Below are 18,848 nucleotides of genomic sequence, written 5' to 3'. Positions count from 1 at the left end.
CAGCATTGCTGTTAGTAAGCAGTATTCGCGATAACGAGCATCCCGCAAAGATAAAGCCAGGAAATACGAGAATAGTGAAATAATTATTCTTGGGATCGCGATAAAACGAAGGCAAAAAGATTTGTGGTATGCCAACAGAAAGAAAAAGAAAGAGAGAGAGAGAGAGAGGGGGAGAGTAAAGGAGAGAGAGAGTAAGGGAGAGGAAAGAGTAGGGGAAGGGTCATGTTTACGAAAGGTAAAGGAATAAAAGTACGAGAACGGTGGTGAAACAGTGTTGAAATAAAAAGCATCGAATTGAAAAATAGGACGGTGAGTTTTATAGATAATAGAATCCGGTTTATGGAAATCATCGTGACAATAAAAAAAAGGGGCAGAGGGTATAAGAAGAAAATGGAAAATGGATTACCCACGAATTGAAATTTCTTTGTTGCTCGTGCCACTATCTCATAGCAGATTCTTTGATTTTTTGTACGTATATATGTCTGCCATTCATTGATTGTTAATGTCCTATTTATAAATGAAAAAAAATATTTAATATATAAATTATAAAATAATAATTACATATATGTTATGTATTAAATAGTGTGCATATATAATTTGCATAAAATAGTGTACATATATAATTTGCATAAAATAGTGTACATATATAATTTTTCTCGACAAAAACATTTCTAAAGAAATTAAAGAATAATCTAATAGGTCGTGATTAACATACTCGATAACATTTTTTTTTTTCATCCATAATTTCATATTTACCATATCGTTCACTCTCTCTCTATCTTTACCTATACTCTTTCTATTGTGTAATGAACTTTCTCTTGTGTTTAAATACGACAAAGGTAGGACGGATTTTGTGGCACGAATATAGTCGCGCATCGTTTGGAAACTTTGCGTGCGTCGAATGCTCTGGTTATTATACATTTCACTTTGACTTGTATTGTTAGCCTTTGTCGATCGATGCTTTCGTAATTGTATATTGATGATCGTTCGAAAATATTTGAAGTACTTGATTGTTACGAGATTAACGATCTCCCCTCTCCCTCTCTCTCTCTCTCTCTTTCTCATTCTCTTTCTGTCTTTCTCTCTCTCTCTCTCTCTCTCTCTCTCTCTTTTGTCAATTCTAATACGATTGTTTTATTTTCATCAATGTTTGATATCTTGCTTTGATGAAAGAATATTTAAGGCAAGCTAGGTCAGTCGCTCGATCGACCTCAGACGATCGTCGAGGTCGTGATCAAGTTTATTTGGTAAACAGATTTACTCGTTATATGACATTTACGCATACGCATATGAAATTACCAAGCAATGCGATTTATTGCAGTGATGTCATACTGAACATTGGACATAGAGCTAGAGCTAATTTTATTATGTATACAGGAAAAGGAAAAAAAAAAAGAAAAAAAGGAAAAAAGAAAGAAAGAAAGAAAGAAAGAAAGAAAGAAAGAAAGAAAGAAAGAAAGAAAGATACAACGGATGGGAAAAAAAATATGTGATAAGAAACATCCAATTACATTTTATACAAAATAAAATCTTTTGATATAAATCAAGAAGAGAAAGATAAGAGATTAATTAATTCTCGACTTCCTTCAACCGAACTAGTTATTATTACAGAGAAGCATTCTCGCACGTCTTTCTCGTCGATATTCTCTTTACGTCGCATGAAGATGCGAATTAGTAATTCTCTGGATTCGCATGAATTGTTAAATCTTTCAAAGATAAATCATTGTGTACCTTTTTCTCTTTTGTCCTTTTCCTTTCTCTCTTTCTCGATTTAAAGAGAAGGATTCTTCGAGGATTATTCGTCGATTGAAAAAAGGATTATCAAGCGCATGAGCTCGTCTCTCGCGTCCTTGCTTGAATGCAACTGTGTTGGAGCGAGCACGGCACGTAAATGAATATTTACGAAGGATTGTCGTGGTACCGAAGGTCCACGTGCTCGTGGATCACCGTAGCGGCAACAGTCGTATTCTGACCGTCGTCGTTCAAAGTGCGTGTAATCGTTCCCAGTAATTTCTTCATTATTAAGATATTTGCGTATTTCTTTTATTCTTTTGAGTGTCATTATAGAGAAAGAAATAGATAGAGAGAGAGAGAGAGAGAGAGAGAGAGAGAGAGAGAGAGAGCGCAGGGAGAAAGAGTGAGAGAGAAAGAAAGAAGGTGTACGAGAAAAGAAAGCAAGAGAAGGAGGAGGAGGAGGAAGAAGAAGAAGAAGAAGAAGAAGAAGAAGAACAGCAGTGGAAGAACGAGTTCACTTTCGTTCATCGAGTTCTCTCTCATGTCGTCGATCTTCTAAGAGGTAAGCCACTATTCTCCTTATCTCATCTTTTCACTTTTCTTTTTCAGTATGCAACTTTTAGTTTTCCCATTTTATCCGTCATCTTTTCTTTCTCTTTCAAAGTTTTCCTCGATCCAAAAATTACACTTTTTGTTTTTGTATCTTAAACGTATTCTATCATCATAAACGTATTTATCATTGCCAAATCTTATCATTTGCTTATGTTGTCTATGTCTTCTCTTGTGTAGGACATTTTTTTTTCCAGCTAAATATTCATATTTACGAGGTTTTTCAAAGTCGATTAAAATTCAATTCCTAATGTATATACTTTGAAATATTAAGCGATCGATGTTAAGTTTATAATCTAGATAATCGTTTATTAATCATATCTGATATGCTATTGTTAAAAAAAAAAAAACTATTTGAAATAAATATATTGAAATTTATGCACTGCGTAATGAAATTCTCTGATTGGTTTTTGTGTAATTATAAATCTTGAAGTTAAATATTATTTAAGATAGGTCTCATTGAAAAGAATGTATTTATGCCTATAAAAAGATATGAAAGAGGTAGAAAATCGATACGTTAATCCCTTTTTTTTTTTTTTATTATAAGCACGTCACATATTTTGCGTACATAATGGGTTTTCCAATAAGAGAGAATTATCAAATATAAAATATTTAAATTAAAAAAAATTTTGTTAATCTTGACTGTATCTGTGACATATATTATAATCGATTATCAAATGGCAACCATAATTATTTTTGCACAAAATCTCTTTTCTAGATTTTTGATTGACATTTTCACATAATTGTGATTTCGCTAATGTCCAGTCAAATTTCGTTTTGAAATCTTCTCAATGATTTGCGGATTGTTGTCGCAAATTTTATGTTTGGCAAGCCCAAAAAAAAAAAAAATAAATAATCCAGAAGTAACAAATCGCACAACATCGGCAATAAGTTAACATTATTTTATTAAAAAAATTCTGTTTAAAAATTTTTATAGTATCATGCAAAAAAGACCTATTAATGTTAATCCCTAATTGATATTATATTTATATATAGTTATATCATTGTTTATATCATTTATTGCCATAGAGATTTAAAATAATTTTTAAATATTTTATAAAAAAAAAGGAAAGAAAAAAAAAGAAAAAGAAAAAAATAAAAGACATCAGTCAATTCTTATTGGACATTAACTGGAAAAAAATTTGTGTAAGTACATACAGAATGACGTAGACGGAAAATAATGCAGAAAAAACAATGGATTATCGAACGATAAAAAATGTTAGCGCGTCAAATAATAATAGTAATAATATATCTCAGCAATGCTGTATATCTTTTTTATTTGTCGATCGTAATAATATTTTATTAGCATCGATTCAAGAGATTCTTTCCTGTTCCTTCTCGCACAATCTCCAAAGCATCGTCGAGTTATTGTTGGGAAACTTGTTCGACCAGCTCGCCAGGGAGCCTCGCGAACAGTTTAGATTTCTAAGAAAAACAAAGACGACCTTTCTACACTCTTTCGCGATCTTCCACAAGATTTGTCTTTTCTTAAATATTGTCCGTCGTAAAAAATTTATTCATTCATTCTCCCGTAATTTATACTAATAGTTCATTATTTGTATTATTATTAAATCTCAATAATAATGACTTTAGAAAGAAATCATTGAAATTAATTGATTTATTATTATAAGATAATCTTATGAGTTTTGAAGAGAAACTTCGAGCTTTTTTTTTTATATGTATTTCATAAAAAATATGGTATATTATCATATATTATATTTTTTCTGATGCGAACTGACTTTTACTATTCTAAGCACTTTTTATAAATTGATGTTAAGAAAGAGATCCAATATCCTAGATTATTCAGAAGAAAAACGATCTTTTTAGGAGAATTAAAACAACGTTACGCATTAAATATGCATATCAAAATATTTATCATTTGGATTGCATGATAAATAGAGTTTTTTTTTTGTATAAAGTATTATGAACCATCCAATAATATTACATGTTTATTATCGATAATTATGACCATAAAAAAACTATTTAGTAATTCTTCATATAGGCAAGTTGGTAATTATGTAATCTGTAAAAAAGAAAAAATGTAAAAATGTCTTGGTATTATAATTTACGTATACTTGATTTTTCATTGATATTATTATCATGATCCCGGAAGATAGGAGAGAAAAAGAAATGTTATGAAACATTTATCGTAGAGATATATATTGTAAAAATTGTTGTCATCTAAAAACATTTCCTATGCATTAATTTCTTTTTCTCATTATCTGTGTTCTCATTATCAAATCGAGTCCACATAGGTACTTAAATATATTTACTTACACATCTACAATTAATTAATAACGAGAGCGAACAAAAATTTCACCGTTTTGCGAAACATGCGAACCAGCAATTCTTTTATTCATTTATCTTATTCTTCAACTTTCGGACAAATTTACGGAAGAATGGAATTGTTGTTTTTTTCCCTCGTTGATCTCATTTCTTCCTCGATCTCACGACTTTACGTACAAACAATAGGGACTTTCATTATGTCCGCGTTTTCCTTAATACGTACGACCACGAAAATATTGGAAAAAAAAAGAAGAGAGAAAATGAAAAGAAAAATTAAATAGATCCTAAGATCAAAATGTTTTTAATTCATTGCTCTTGAACTTCAGGCCCATTTTAGTTTTGATATAAACGACAGAAAGTACGAGAGGTATATAACTAATTACGTCAGTCGGAATCATTGTGCATTCTTACGAAATGTATACGTTCGTGATTTACACTTGCCATAGCTCGCATAACTGCACAAACGTAGTGAAAGTTCAAACCACAAACGTCGCCTATTAAGCGAAGGAAACGTGTTCAATAGGTCGTTGCGTTTAAAATTACGTTTCTACTTCTTCTTCTTCTTTTTCTTCTTTTCTTTTTTTTTTTGTTCTTTCTTTGCATTGCACACTCGACTTGTCCTTCCTTTTTGTGGATCTTGACATTGACTTTTATTAATAAAAAAAATCTCGCATCGATAATTTCAAGGTCATCCTTGCTATGTACATACATTACGACAAAGTGAACGATGGATTAAAAAAAAAAAAAAAATAAAAAAAAAGGCAATTTATTTTGCGCTCTGTGTACAAAATTGCAGGTTTAACGAATGAGGAAGAGATGCAATTCGCAGAAATTGATTGCAGTTGGCTAATTATCATGGAAAAAGTATAATTAACCAACTACTCTGACACTTTTGCTAGGCTGATGACCCTTCTGTCGAGTTTTTTAACGATCACATAAATGAAGTTTTATCTTAAACGTAAACGTTATTAGTTCCTAGCGAACGACTGCATCAAGGAAGAAGCTACTATTACTTTAATGATAAGGCCATGATAGTATTTCCAAATCAATAATTACTTTGAATCTGTGTTACGTCAGATGAACATAATAACCGTTAGCAATGTGATATTTATCTATCTATCTATTTATCTATGCATTTATTTACGTCCAAATATTACGAGAAAAGTAAGAGAAACGTGAATGTGTGTACGTATTCGTGATTTGGAGGTCAACCGGTTGAAGCGATAAAAGAACTTCTTTATTTGACTTGATGCTTCTTGTTGACTTTTATTCGTAGAAAAATCTGCAGATTACTATTTATGGATCTACAAGAACAAGTCGTAAGGATATGAAAATTTAAAAGCAAATTTTTTTTCCTTTTCAATAATCAATTTATTTTTTTTCTTTTCTTTTTTTTTTTTTTTTTTTTATTCCATCTTCCTTCGAAAGGAAGAATACTACGCGTCATATTCTTCAAACATTTATTCCATGCTTTTTGTCGTACTTGTTTGATGTATGCTTGATCCATAACTATAATAATTAAAGATAGTATAAAGAAAGGGGCGTTAATATATGATAGTATGAGAAGCTTCTTCCGCTTTTGATATGATTTAGTTTAATTACTTTTTTTTTTGTGTATGTATTCTTATCGAGCCAAGTTCAATCGTGCTTCACAAAGCACAGTGAAAGGATCACACATTGAGTTGATTGTTTCGATTTTTCGTCTGTTCGTCCATTTGTTAATTTATCGAAATGTGAAATTTTATTTTATATCGTGTTTAACGTGGCCATTTGATAATCCATAAATTTAAATGATTTATTAACAGGGACGAATCATTCTTGACCTTCGCAAGATGGGCTGCGATCAGCTCGCACTTCTTCTTTGGAAAAATTATATTATTCGCAAGCGACAACCAGTGAGTATTTTGATTGTTTTCATTTCAATAAATTTACATTAACATCGATTTTGTTTATATCATGCTATATAATATTTATATTAAAGTTCTTATAAAAAAATAATTTTAGGGTATTCTAGCCTTGATATTTCTATGGCCGATTCTGGTTTTTATAATACTCTATACAGTCCGAGATAATGTCGATCCAGTATATCATTCGACTTGTCATTTCCCGTCAAGATCGATGCCTCAGGATGGACTTTTACCTTTTGTTCAGAGCTTTATCTGTAGTATTGGAAATACTTGCGAACCTCTTTCGGAATACGAGGAAGTGCCAACATACAAGAATGCTAGGTATTTATGAAATTATTTTTATTTAAATAATTTGAATAATACGAGTAGATAGAAATCAAAGATACTTGTTGATTTTTTAATATAAAACATATATTTTTTTCAATGGGAAAACGTTAAATTTTTAATTGAAAATATATATTATTACCGAAAGAGTTTACATAGAATTTACATTGTCAAATTTATATAGTTCTATTATTTTTGTACGAATATTGAGAGATTAGAATAATAGAAATTTGAAGAAGAAAAAGATAAACAATGAAGGGATTTGTTGATTACTACAGTTTAGGTCCTTTAGTGGTCGATATGCAGCCAATACTCAGCAACGAGACGATTCTCTCTGCGGTGAAAACGTTACCAAAGAGTATTCAACTTCTTAAGTCAATGGCGCAGATACTCACCCGACCGGAAATCAAAGCGTTGTTTGGTAAGTACGCGCGATCGCTTCTCGAAACTCTTGATCGTTTCAAGAGGAGGATGGCGAGTGACAGAATTTTCGAATGTCTATAGACAGAGGTATTTACCTCGGCGACCTCTTCAACAATCACGATCGGATCAAGAGCTTTCTAAGGGCTCAAATGCCACGAGCAAGTACTACCTTCGTCGATAGTTTATTTGAATCGTCAATAAGGTTGTATTACGTAAGTACATTTTGATATAAATGATAACTCTAATCGAGACGTATATGATCATAATAACACTGGTCAACAATGAAAATCTTTATAAAAAAATTGAAAATAAAAAAAAATTGTTGCATCGATCTCAACACGAAAAAAAATTAATATAAACTTCCAAACTCATCGTTAGGTTTTCATTTTAATATATATTATATTAATGATATAAGAAATAATATATTTAATTTAATGAGGACTAAAGAAAAATTTTTTTTTTTCTATTTATCACTCTAAACAACATCTTGTCACTAATCGAGTACAGAAATGCTGAGTCATTGTTACTCATCTATTGTTTATTGTTTTTGTTTATAAGTTCGAATTAGTCATGGTGTTTATCTAATATTCGTTTTTCATTATGACCATATTGTGCAAAAAATAAACAAATAAATTCTAAAGTCATTCTTAATTTTTTTCTTACTTCGATATAGGAAGGATTTAATTTAATTTGATTTTATCAAGGATAGAATTTCAAAGTATATTTTTGTTATGCAATGTAATGATAATCAACGACAGATAATTTTTCTTTTTCTATTTTTTTTCCTTTTTTTTTGTTTTCATTTTATATAAAATTTATATTTTTCCTCAATCGATAGTCAATAAGATTCATTCCTCCTTCGCATTTTATTTATTTAACGACTTTTTTTTTGTCATTTTCTTTTTTTTTTTCTTTTTTTTTTAACGCCACTTTTTTATTTCAGCTTATTGAAACATTCGGCTCGACGAACGTCGACGGTATCGTTTGTTCACCAGAAAATCTAAAAAAGTATATGATCTTATCGAAAGAAGAGGATTATGTGGAAATCTCGAAGGTCCTTTGCGAATTGAATGCCGACAAAATTCCAGATATATTATCCGAACTCTCGAAACATATTGATTTTAATAGTTTGCTGGGCATGTTCGATCGTGTGATGGGAAAATTTCGCGATTATGATTTTTTTCAAGATCTCAGGCTCACGGTCGATACTATTGTGAATTTGAAATTTATAGATAAATACGTCCCGGGATATCTTAGAATTCGAGAATGGCTACCTAACGTTATAATGCTCTTTCGAAACGTCACTTTCAAGGAAATCGATCTTACTTTGTGAGTAATGGTAGACGTTTCTCGACAACATAATTCATTTTCGCTATTTAGTACGATATAATTGACACATTTTCACGTTTATTTCTTATAGTATAAACAAAACTGTAAAGCTATTAGATCCTATTTTTGAGAAAGAACATGATTGGACGACGGCTCGTCATGGATTTTTAAAATTGAATACGTTACTTGGAATGGTCAAGGAAATTCTCCATAATCGTACTAACGAATCGTCCGATGATTTTTTCTCGGTGTTTGATAATTTAGTAAAAACTATCCAAGATTTTTCGCTTAAGAAAACGAACGAGACACAAGTTACGAAAATATTAGACATGGCATTTTTGGTTCTGAAAGATGGAATGACTTTGACCGAAAAATTGTTAACTCAACACTCCGATGAAATTCTTTTGTACGTACGATATCTTTATTAACGATTAGAAACGATATATCTTCGATATCTCTTTTTTTTTTTTTTCTTTTTCCCTTTTCATTTTATAATTTTATTATACATATTATGCTTACAGAGCCGCTGAAATTATCGATAATTTAAAATATTATTTCTCCGAGCACATAGTAAACTCACTTACATATGCGAGTTCATTGATTGAGAATATAGTGCGAATGACTCATCACGTGGCCGTCATTCATTCAGAAACTGAAAGGAACATTTATGAAATTTGTAAAAATCATGAAGAATTAGTACAAAAGATTCTAACAAATATTGATCCAATAATTTATCGAACCATTATACGATCCTTTTCTCGATTAAATTTTGTGGAGGTAAATACGTTTGTATTTTATTTAGATATATTTAAGATTAGATTTAACGTGTCATCGTAAAAATATATATTTCATTTTTCAGCGATTAGTAGACGGTGCAAAGGATAAGAAATTTGAAGAATTTATTTGTGAGAGAAAAATTCTAAACGAGATATTCGACAATTATCAGAATCTGACAATTGTCCAATCGAAGAATATAGAGGATATAATTTGCAGTGATTCCGGAAAGAAATTCATTTCCGATATTCATGCAAATTTTCATTTTGAGGATTACGAAAAAATCGTGCGTAAGATTATGCTTAACATGGAATAAAAAAATCATATTAAAACGTAAGTACATATAATGTCGGTTGATTAATAAATATAATATTGCAGATAGAAAATACTTTGGCCACATTAGTCAATATGTTTTTTAAATATACTGTTGGAATCGAACAAGCCAATCTTACAACAGTTGTCCAGGTCACCAGAGCTTTCGTTTCTTATTTGGAATCTCCGAGAAGGGATGATCCAGATTGGAGTATTTTCGAAATTAATGAAAATTGGTCAAAGGCTTTTGAGGATACTCGAAGTAAAGGAAGATTGGACATGTGAGTAGTTTCATCTATAAATAAATAAAACTCCTATACGATCTATTAAAATCTTTTTAGTATTCCTCGATGCTAATATACTATAATGTTCTTAACAGCTTAGGAATTTATTTGAGTCTTGCAAAGATGTGCGGTTCCCGTAGTTTATCCTATTTCACGGTAAAACCTAGATTACAAGATATGAATAAATTAGCTATAATCATTTTGCGAGATCTTCAAACTCAACCAACTAGTTGGATCGATCAGTTTCGTCGGCACAAATATGAACTGATAGAATCATTTTATCTTACCGTCACGGACAAAGAAAAGGTCAGTGATAATTCGATTTTTTTTTTTTTTATCTTTAAAAAAAAATCTTCGAAGAAAAAGTAATCGATTGACAATTGTAACGTTCGTGTTACTTACAGAGCTTGAAAATATTAGAATATTCGAATTTTACGAAATCGTATTGCATCGATAAGAATCCACCAAACTTAATAGCATATCCTAAGGGATCGGATGAGAAGCTTTTAAAAGAATTGATTTGTCGTGTTTCGAGATCTGTAGAAAATGATCTAATGATAAATATCAATGTTGTCGATTTCAATGATGAAGGTTTATCCAAAGGAAAAATGAATACCTTCAATTGGACGATGTTCAACGAAGAGATCATTCAGATTTACGGATACATTGACAATATTTTATTTCAAGAGGACGAGCAGTACGATCTATTGAGATTGGAGTACCTCAAATCTAATTTTAAAACAGCGTGGACGACAAATCTTACTTCGAGGGACGCTTGGGAGATTAGGTACGCGTTTAATTTTTAACGAAATGAAAAGGTGCCAATCGAGATATCGATAATTCGATGACAAGTTACATTTCTTTGCAGCGTAGGTGTTTTATGTAAGATTTTCAACATAATGGAAAAGCCAATTTTCAACATACAGGAGCAAGCTTTCTGGAAAGATATCAACGCGATCGCATGGGCTTCTTCGATGATCTTCGAAAACTTAGAAAAAACTATCAATCAGATTCGTAAGAACGATGGTATGATTAAGCTTCCGGAGATTATAAGTGATCTACCGGAAACGCAAATCTTATTGGAAACTTTCTTTCGAAATTTCTTATCGATCATATTCGATGTAATCGATTTGATTTCATCGAACTTTCCTTTTCATATTGTGAGTTATTTATATTTGTATTAATTATTGTATCGTGGCTTATCGAATTTCGTTATTTCTTTTTCTTTATTTTTTTCTTTTTTTTCTTTTTTTTCTTTTTTAGATGAGTAATATCGATAAGTATAAAGAACGCGAATTTGACTGGCCATGTGTGCATAATGAGAGTATTGGTGAAGTTTTGGAATTAAGGAATGGAAGTCGATCATTTTTAAGAGAACTCGAGAGAATAACTTGCGATTCTACTGGATTTATTAAAGAGTGGGAAAATCATCCTATTATAATGAAAGTTCGAAATATTGTGAGTAAAGATTTTCATTTGAATTCAATTTAACTTTAAGGATTTTCTCATAGTCGGAGCGAATATTATGTATCTTTATATTCTTGTTATATAGATACAATTCAATACCCCCGCATTACTACCGCCATTTAATTGGACGTTGGGATACACGAAATTCCGTGGTCTAGTGGAAACATTTGATACTTTCATTATCGACACAAAGGAAGTAATTTTAGCAGAAAATCCAAAATTGCTGCCGTATATAAAGATGGCTGAACCGAAAATAAAGAGAATCTTTGACGAACGTTTATCAAATATTGAGGTCACTAAGAGGTAAGAGATAGTATTTTTTTATCGAATAAAAAATTAAAAAAAGACATAATGCAAAATGTAATGAAGTCAAATGATTAATAGGTCATTTCTGGATTATATCGATCTGAAATTAGACGAGACGATCAAAGTATTTCAAAGTAACCTCACGATGAGCGATTTATGGAAATGGAAGATTACTGGGATCGATAGGATACTTGTCATTGGAAAGTTTCTTTCGCATGTCCTCCACGAAGCACTTTCATTTGTGAGGAATATTTTTCAAGATGGTCGGTTTCGATTATTTGGTCTAGAATTACATGTAATTAAATACAAAGATTTTTTTATTAATAAAATCTTTTCTCTTTTTCTATAGGATCAAAGGACATCAATTTATTGTCCATATTAGGTTTCAACGATGAGAGTGTAGTCTCGATAATTTATAAGAAATTACCGTATATTTTATCAACATTGGTGAACGGCCTGTCTGATAGCAGAATCGAGAATAAAATTTTACAAACGATAAAAAACCATGCGAAATTCAATTGCACAGATTTATTCGATTGGTGGTCCGACGTTAGAGTCGGTCTTAGTATCGAGGAATACACGATATTAAAAAAGTTTACGTGTTATCTTAGCTCAGAAAATTTCAATGGTTACGTGAATTTCGCTGCTACCGAAAGGGAAATATTTTGGAAACCAGTAAGTCTTTATCGATTGTATATGTTAACTGTAATCGGTGATATCTACGATTTTGGAAAAGCTATAAATAAAATAGTAAATACAACGGTAACTATCGAGAGACCTTTTACTAAACTATACTTCAAGAATGTATTAATAAAACTGAGGGATTCCTTGGAATACGTCGAGTCCGCTTCATTTAAGGTAAATTAATGAAAATTGACTAAAGTTCAATTCTATTCGATTGAACGCAACAAGTGTTCGTTCTGTATTTTCAGATCGCAGAATTAAATACTACATGGGCAAACCACAAGCTGATCATTGAGGGTATTTCCGAAGCTTTGTTTAATATTGCCGAAACTTTGGAGACTTTGGAAATAAAGGACGATGAAATGTATATCTGGCAAGCGGTGAAAAGTGGCGATGTTCAACAATTGTTAAAAATTATGGAAGCTTCGCCTGAAGAAGCGATAGCATTAATCGCTAGGTTTTCAACGATAGATAAAAAGACTTCTCAGATTATGCCTTTCGAAAATATTAGAGCAACGTTTTGTGATCCTCATTTTATTCCTAATTATTGGTCCATTAAAGATAGGAATTATTTCCTAATGAAAGTTTGCACTTTCGATCCGTATCAAGTATTGAAATCTATTACCAGCATCGAATTATATGTAAGATATTTTACAAATATATTATATAATGCTTGATATTTTTTAATATTATAGATATACAATGATTTTCGTCTTTTAGGAAGCTGTCGAAGGAAAAAGGGACGTTATTATAAAATCAACACCTTTACCTTTATCATTGATAAAATTCTTAGACGCGATAATAAAGATTATATCATCGAACGATAATATAATCGTTAGATCAAACATCTTTAATTCGACGACCTGGAGGAATTTATCGTCAGACACGTGGGATCTTATAAAAAATGCCGAAGCTTCATGGATTTACGAAAATATTAAATTTGAAGAGCCCCCTAAGGATTTAAACAAATTGATGAATCCATTGACGTTAGTTATAAGGTTTCTACAATTGCTAAACTTCTTAGCAGACCTTTTGTCGGGTGGTGACATTTGGCAGAAGCTACGGAACGTCTACGAGAATACGAAAATCAAACCAATCTTGACGCTGATCGAAGACATGCCCAATCTCGTTGTCACCGTTGTAGACACATTCTTCACTTCGGAAAGATTAAATGACTTTGTCGAAAAACTTTTTCTCGGTCAAGTAAAACCTTGCGACATCGACAGGTATTTGATACCATCAAGCTTTGTAAGAAAAAAGGGTCTTCTTTCGAGCATCACTAACTTTTGCCAGAACGTCCTTGCGAATGATAAATTCCCTAATGCTTTGGACTTCTTATTTTTCAACTTAGATAACGTGGTACGTTATCTATAAAATAAACAAATATCATTGTCTTAATAACAATGAAATGTACTTTTAATTCTACGGAAAATCTATTTTCAATCCTTTTAAGAAACTTCTCAAGATATAGAGTCTATAGTTTCTATTTCTTTCAGAGTAACTTTGTTACGTACAATGGCACGGAAAAACATTGGAATGAAAGTTATTTTGTCGAAGAAATTAATAGTTCGTTATATACTTTAATTCGCGTGAGTTTGGAAGGTTATAAGAATCTAAAGGTTCCAACTTGGTGGACGTCTTTTGAGGAGGGTACTCTCAAAGACTTTTCTTTGGAATACAAAAAGAAGGTAAAGCGAGTTTAAAAGGAATTTCTCTAAAGGGCAACGAACTTTGTTATTAATTCGAGAGATTTGTTTTAGGACTTACGGACATTGGCTCATTCGGTCGTGAATAAATTAGGAAGTTTGGTTAAAAACCTTGTGAAAACATCATCTACTGCCAAGCAAGTTCATTTAAGATTACCTTTAATCAATATTAGTTTTGTTGTCAATTAATAAATAAGTTTTTTATTTCAGAGAGTGTTCATGGTGCACCACGCTTATGATCGATATCGTAAATTCACAGTTATCTCGACATGCGCTTTATGCACAGCTTATCTGTGATATGAATAAATTAAACAACTCTGAAATTCATGATCGACTAATTCATGAATTTTATTGGAACAAAACCGCGAGCATGGTGGGTGTTCAATATAGTCGATCTTTTAAAATGCACCTATAGGATAAATAATTCTTTATTTATTTACCGTCATAGATCGAAAATTACAAATATTTAAATAATCAGAAGACATTAAATGAATATATAACCAGTATCGAGGCGACTTTTCACTATATCGCAGACATCGTTGTTGATTTTCAAAATGAAACATATAAGGAAAGGATCAATCATTGTTTTCACAAGTTCATCGGAGATCCAGCGTTCTCGAGGCCGGGCTTGTAATAAAATCTTCTTTCTTTTCTTTTATTTTTATTTATTTAATTTATTTATTTTTTATTTTTTGAGCACTAATCGATAACAATTAAACAAAGGAATGCAAATGAATTATTAGACATATTATTTTCAAGATACGTAATATTCGTTACTGGGATTTTGGATATGCTACAAAGGAATACTCATTTGATTGATACTGCGAGACATCATGAGAATATAATTAATTTGACGAATCTTGCTGAAAAAAATGTGCCCATTTGGAAGCCATTACGAGAAGTCGTGAAGAAGTCTGACGTTGAACTCGTTGATGATTTCTTACCGAATGCGACGATCAACGTGAATGCTATATTGAGTGATAGAAATCATTCTTTATGTCGAACCGTTTTCGAGTGTAAAAACGTGAGCGTTCTCTATCAATTCTTAAGCTCAAAGAGGGCTGGCAAAGTTCTACGATACGATCTCAAAGAGGCCAAGTATCCGTCCGTAATGGATATTTCTGATCGATTAGCAAAGAGCTTAGATCTGTCTCTGATAAAACGGAAAATAATACATTGGCGTCAAAACGCATCGTGGGATCTGACATGGTTGAAACAGATCTTACATCATTTAAGTGTTGTTCTCAGTGAGGGTGGTAATCTCTTGGACGTTGCCTTTAAGATAGATTTCAAGGATATTTCCAATGTTCTCAGTATGCCCGATATCGTAGATGGTGTGGTTAATCTTCTGAAGGACAAGACCATCGATAAAATATTTTCAGGGTAATGAGACGGAAGTGGATCACTATGAAATATTTTTCCTGTAATCCTTTTTCTTTCCCGCCTACCTCCCCTTATGATCGTGTAATTTTTACAGAATGCACGAGATTCTGGAGGACGTGGAACCGTTTCTGAATGATCAAAATTTGATCAAAGATTTGCATAACATAATCGTTTCTTTGGAGTCAATGGAAATTTTTAAGAATTTGGGCTTATTAAACGTTAAATGTGCGTTAACAATTTTGTTAAAGATTTTCGATGACATTATCCTTTTCCTTTTTTCTTTTCAATTTTATTAATTTATTTGTTCTTTTTTTTTTTTTTTTCTTTCTTTTTCTTCATTTTAGACGTCATCAGCGATATGTTCGATAATTGGGATACAGTGAGAACTTATTTGATCAATAAGATAAATATATCGAAGGAGGTAGCATTGATTTTGAGTCAGGCTAAAATCGACATGATATCGGTTTTTATGAAGGAAAAACGTGCGTTTAGTTTGAAGGATACGATCTGTTCGCCATCTAAATTAGGAGATATGTTAAACGTTGAACAAACTAATGTAACGATCGATGAAATTAGCACGGTACTTTGCAACTTGAACAATACGCAAACGCAAAATATCGCTATCACTTTAATTAAGAATTTAAATTTCGACTATATTCTCAAAACTGTAAGTATTGATAACGAAATTTAAATTAATATCATTTCAACGTAGTTAATAATAACAAGGATCATGTTTTTAGTTATTAAGCGCAAATGTAAAAAATATCATGGCAAATGCGAATTTAACGGAAGCCGAAGGAAAATTGGTATTGGATAATCTAGGAGTCGTTTCCGAATTGATTCCATTTTTTAAGGACAAACTTTCAGGGAACTTAATTTCTCCTGAGAGTTTACAATCCGAAGACGAGTCCGATGCTAAAGAAATAATATCAAGTTAGTTTTATTATTATAAATTTCACGAAGATAAGACAAGTAATATTTGTAATATTTAATTATATTTAATTATTATTATAGGCTCGGAATTTCTTACGGATTCGAGTAGAATGCTTTGTGGTAAAATGATAATAGACAACAACAATGGATTTTACAAAATGATTGCAAGTATTCAGGATAATACGAAAGAAGATGATCAGATCGAGCTCGATTCCTTACCAAGTAATATACTTACAATTTATACGAATATATGTAAATGGTTCGCAGTTTGGTGCGATTAAAAAAGAAAAAAAAAGAAAATAACGATCATAATCGTTGCAGGTGATTTCTGTAGGGAGACTTACAAAAGTTTAATCAACATGGGTGCTGGAAAGATTATTTGGTCCTATGTTAAACCATTATTACGTGGTCAGATACTTTACGCGCCTGATACTATCGTGATTAAAAAAGTTATGTCTATTGCGAATGATACTTTCGTACAGATGGATCATTTTAGTCAATTGATGTATAGTTTCGTGGAGACACTTAAATCATTGGCAAGCCTTTCGGAAATGGGTGATAGTCTCAACGAATTGCAGGATATTATGACATCGAAAATTATGCGAATAGCTATCAAGAGTTTTGGTGGTGGAAACTTTGAGGGTAAGAAGGATTACATAGTTATTATATATTAAATAGAGTTTTTCGAAGATTATGATTTTCTACTTATTTGAAACGCGAATATTCGCAGGTGATTTTTCGAACTTTAATATCGGCGAGATAGCATGGAGATTAAAAAGATCGAAGAGACTGATTACTATGGTAGAAATATTGAATAATCTGATGGATTGCGTATTAATCAATCGAATGAAAGGATTTTCAACGGAGGAAGAACTCCAAACGTACGCTCGTTCTCTCATGGAGACAAACGAGTTCTTAGCAGGAATCGTCTTTTTAGAAAAGGAAACGGAAAGGTCTAAAAGATCATTGGATTATGGATTATCGGATAATGTCACGTACAAAATTCGTATGGACGTAGATTATGTTCCGTCGACCATAAGATTAAAGAATCAATTTTGGATACCTGGACCGGAAAACAGTTTTATAGAGGATCTTAGATATCTTCGAGGTTTCATACAGCTTCAGGATGCCATCGATCGTGCAATTATTAAAATAAAATCTCAAAAGGATCAAAATTGGAAAACGTTCACGCAACAAATGCCTTATCCTTGTTGGAAACAAGTACCGTGAGTAATCCATAAAAGTTTAATTATTAATTTAAGTAAATAGATAAAATGGAAGATTTTAGAAAGAGTAAGATGAAAAATTCAATTTTAGCTTTCAAACGACCCTTTACGAATCTCAGGGCCTTCAAGTATGCTTCTTTTTTGCCTTTATGATGTGCGTTGGATCAATCGTTCGACATATCGTGTGGGAAAGAGAATCCAGGAATTCTATGGTACGAAAGAAATATATTAAATATCGCTTGATTGAATTACATTGATAAAATTTTTTTTTTCTTTTTTTTTTTTTTTTTTTTTTTAATCAATCGTACTATTCCAGGTGATGAGTGTTATGGGACTGAAGCCTTGGCGAAATACCTTTGCTTGGTACATAACTTCCTTTATCGAGCTATCAATCATAATTATTTGTATCAGTTTGATTCTCTTGGCTGGAAAAATTCTTCCAAGATCTAATCCCATCCTGGTTCTAATTCTTCTCTTCGATTATATATTTTCTATCCTAACGTTTTGGTAAATTATTTTTCTTATTTGTCAAATAATTCTTAAAGAATTTGTCAACGATCAATTCGTTCGTTCATTTTATTTTTGATTATTTAGTTACATGATATCGACGATGTTCAGTTCAGCGAGTCTTTCTGCAATTACAACAGTAGTTATGTTTTTATTAACTTACATGCCATATATCATCGTTATCGCAATGGAAGCTGTTTTTGGCTTGACTTATAAATTATTAATCGTAAGTAATTCTTTCTAAGGTATATACATTTTCCATCATTCATTACGAATGTTTAACTATTTTCTTTTTTTTTTTTCTCTTTTTTTTTCTAGTGTCTCAGTATGTCAACTAGTTTCTGTTATGGTTGTCTTTATATTGTTCGCAAAGAAGTACAAGGTACTGGTGTCACGTGGAAAAATATATGGGAAGAATCTAGTCCTGGTGATCCAATGTCCTTAGCTCTGATCCTTTTTATGATAGCTTTTGATGGTTGCATTTACGTTTTGATTGGTTATTTCATCACAAAGTACACCAATTCAGGTAACTTCATTCGATATTTTCGAATATAAATATACATATAATATAGTACATACATATATATGTAATAACAAAAGTATTATTAGAAAGAGTAAATTATTAACACCATAATTATAATAATTAATATTCTC

At 31.5% G+C, this 18,848-nt stretch overlaps 1 protein-coding gene across 2 annotated transcripts in view; it reads left to right on the top strand.

Moving 5' to 3' along the window:
• Positions 1-1,640: 1,640 nt before the first annotated feature.
• The window catches only part of ldd (lipid droplet defective), a 30,583-nt gene continuing 13,375 nt past the window's right edge, over positions 1,641-18,848 (top strand). For both annotated transcript variants that reach the window (XM_035867090.2, XM_035867086.2), the window contains exons 1-34: positions 1,641-2,296; positions 6,435-6,524; positions 6,634-6,857; positions 7,139-7,281; positions 7,365-7,495; positions 8,227-8,612; positions 8,704-9,018; positions 9,134-9,389; positions 9,472-9,672; positions 9,765-9,979; positions 10,078-10,288; positions 10,387-10,769; positions 10,851-11,142; positions 11,246-11,440; positions 11,535-11,752; positions 11,834-12,018; positions 12,105-12,613; positions 12,688-13,080; positions 13,160-13,798; positions 13,936-14,127; positions 14,200-14,282; positions 14,356-14,518; positions 14,594-14,775; positions 14,905-15,528; positions 15,623-15,753; positions 15,873-16,195; positions 16,269-16,461; positions 16,543-16,683; positions 16,783-17,103; positions 17,192-17,687; positions 17,779-17,899; positions 18,004-18,194; positions 18,282-18,420; positions 18,513-18,720. In XM_035867090.2, the coding sequence (XP_035722983.2) occupies positions 6,462-6,524; positions 6,634-6,857; positions 7,139-7,281; positions 7,365-7,495; positions 8,227-8,612; positions 8,704-9,018; positions 9,134-9,389; positions 9,472-9,672; positions 9,765-9,979; positions 10,078-10,288; positions 10,387-10,769; positions 10,851-11,142; positions 11,246-11,440; positions 11,535-11,752; positions 11,834-12,018; positions 12,105-12,613; positions 12,688-13,080; positions 13,160-13,798; positions 13,936-14,127; positions 14,200-14,282; positions 14,356-14,518; positions 14,594-14,775; positions 14,905-15,528; positions 15,623-15,753; positions 15,873-16,195; positions 16,269-16,461; positions 16,543-16,683; positions 16,783-17,103; positions 17,192-17,687; positions 17,779-17,899; positions 18,004-18,194; positions 18,282-18,420; positions 18,513-18,720 (8,467 nt within the window). In that variant the 5' untranslated portion in view covers positions 1,641-2,296; positions 6,435-6,461. The remainder of the gene's footprint in view (positions 2,297-6,434; positions 6,525-6,633; positions 6,858-7,138; positions 7,282-7,364; positions 7,496-8,226; positions 8,613-8,703; positions 9,019-9,133; positions 9,390-9,471; positions 9,673-9,764; positions 9,980-10,077; positions 10,289-10,386; positions 10,770-10,850; positions 11,143-11,245; positions 11,441-11,534; positions 11,753-11,833; positions 12,019-12,104; positions 12,614-12,687; positions 13,081-13,159; positions 13,799-13,935; positions 14,128-14,199; positions 14,283-14,355; positions 14,519-14,593; positions 14,776-14,904; positions 15,529-15,622; positions 15,754-15,872; positions 16,196-16,268; positions 16,462-16,542; positions 16,684-16,782; positions 17,104-17,191; positions 17,688-17,778; positions 17,900-18,003; positions 18,195-18,281; positions 18,421-18,512; positions 18,721-18,848) is intronic.

This window comes from Vespa mandarinia, chromosome 5, assembly GCF_050613455.1.
Source record: "Vespa mandarinia isolate Hongniang chromosome 5, ASM5061345v1, whole genome shotgun sequence".
Taxonomy (NCBI): domain Eukaryota; kingdom Metazoa; phylum Arthropoda; class Insecta; order Hymenoptera; family Vespidae; genus Vespa; species Vespa mandarinia.
Note: the sequence above shows the minus strand (reverse complement) of the source record. Positions and strands in the feature narration are given on the sequence as shown.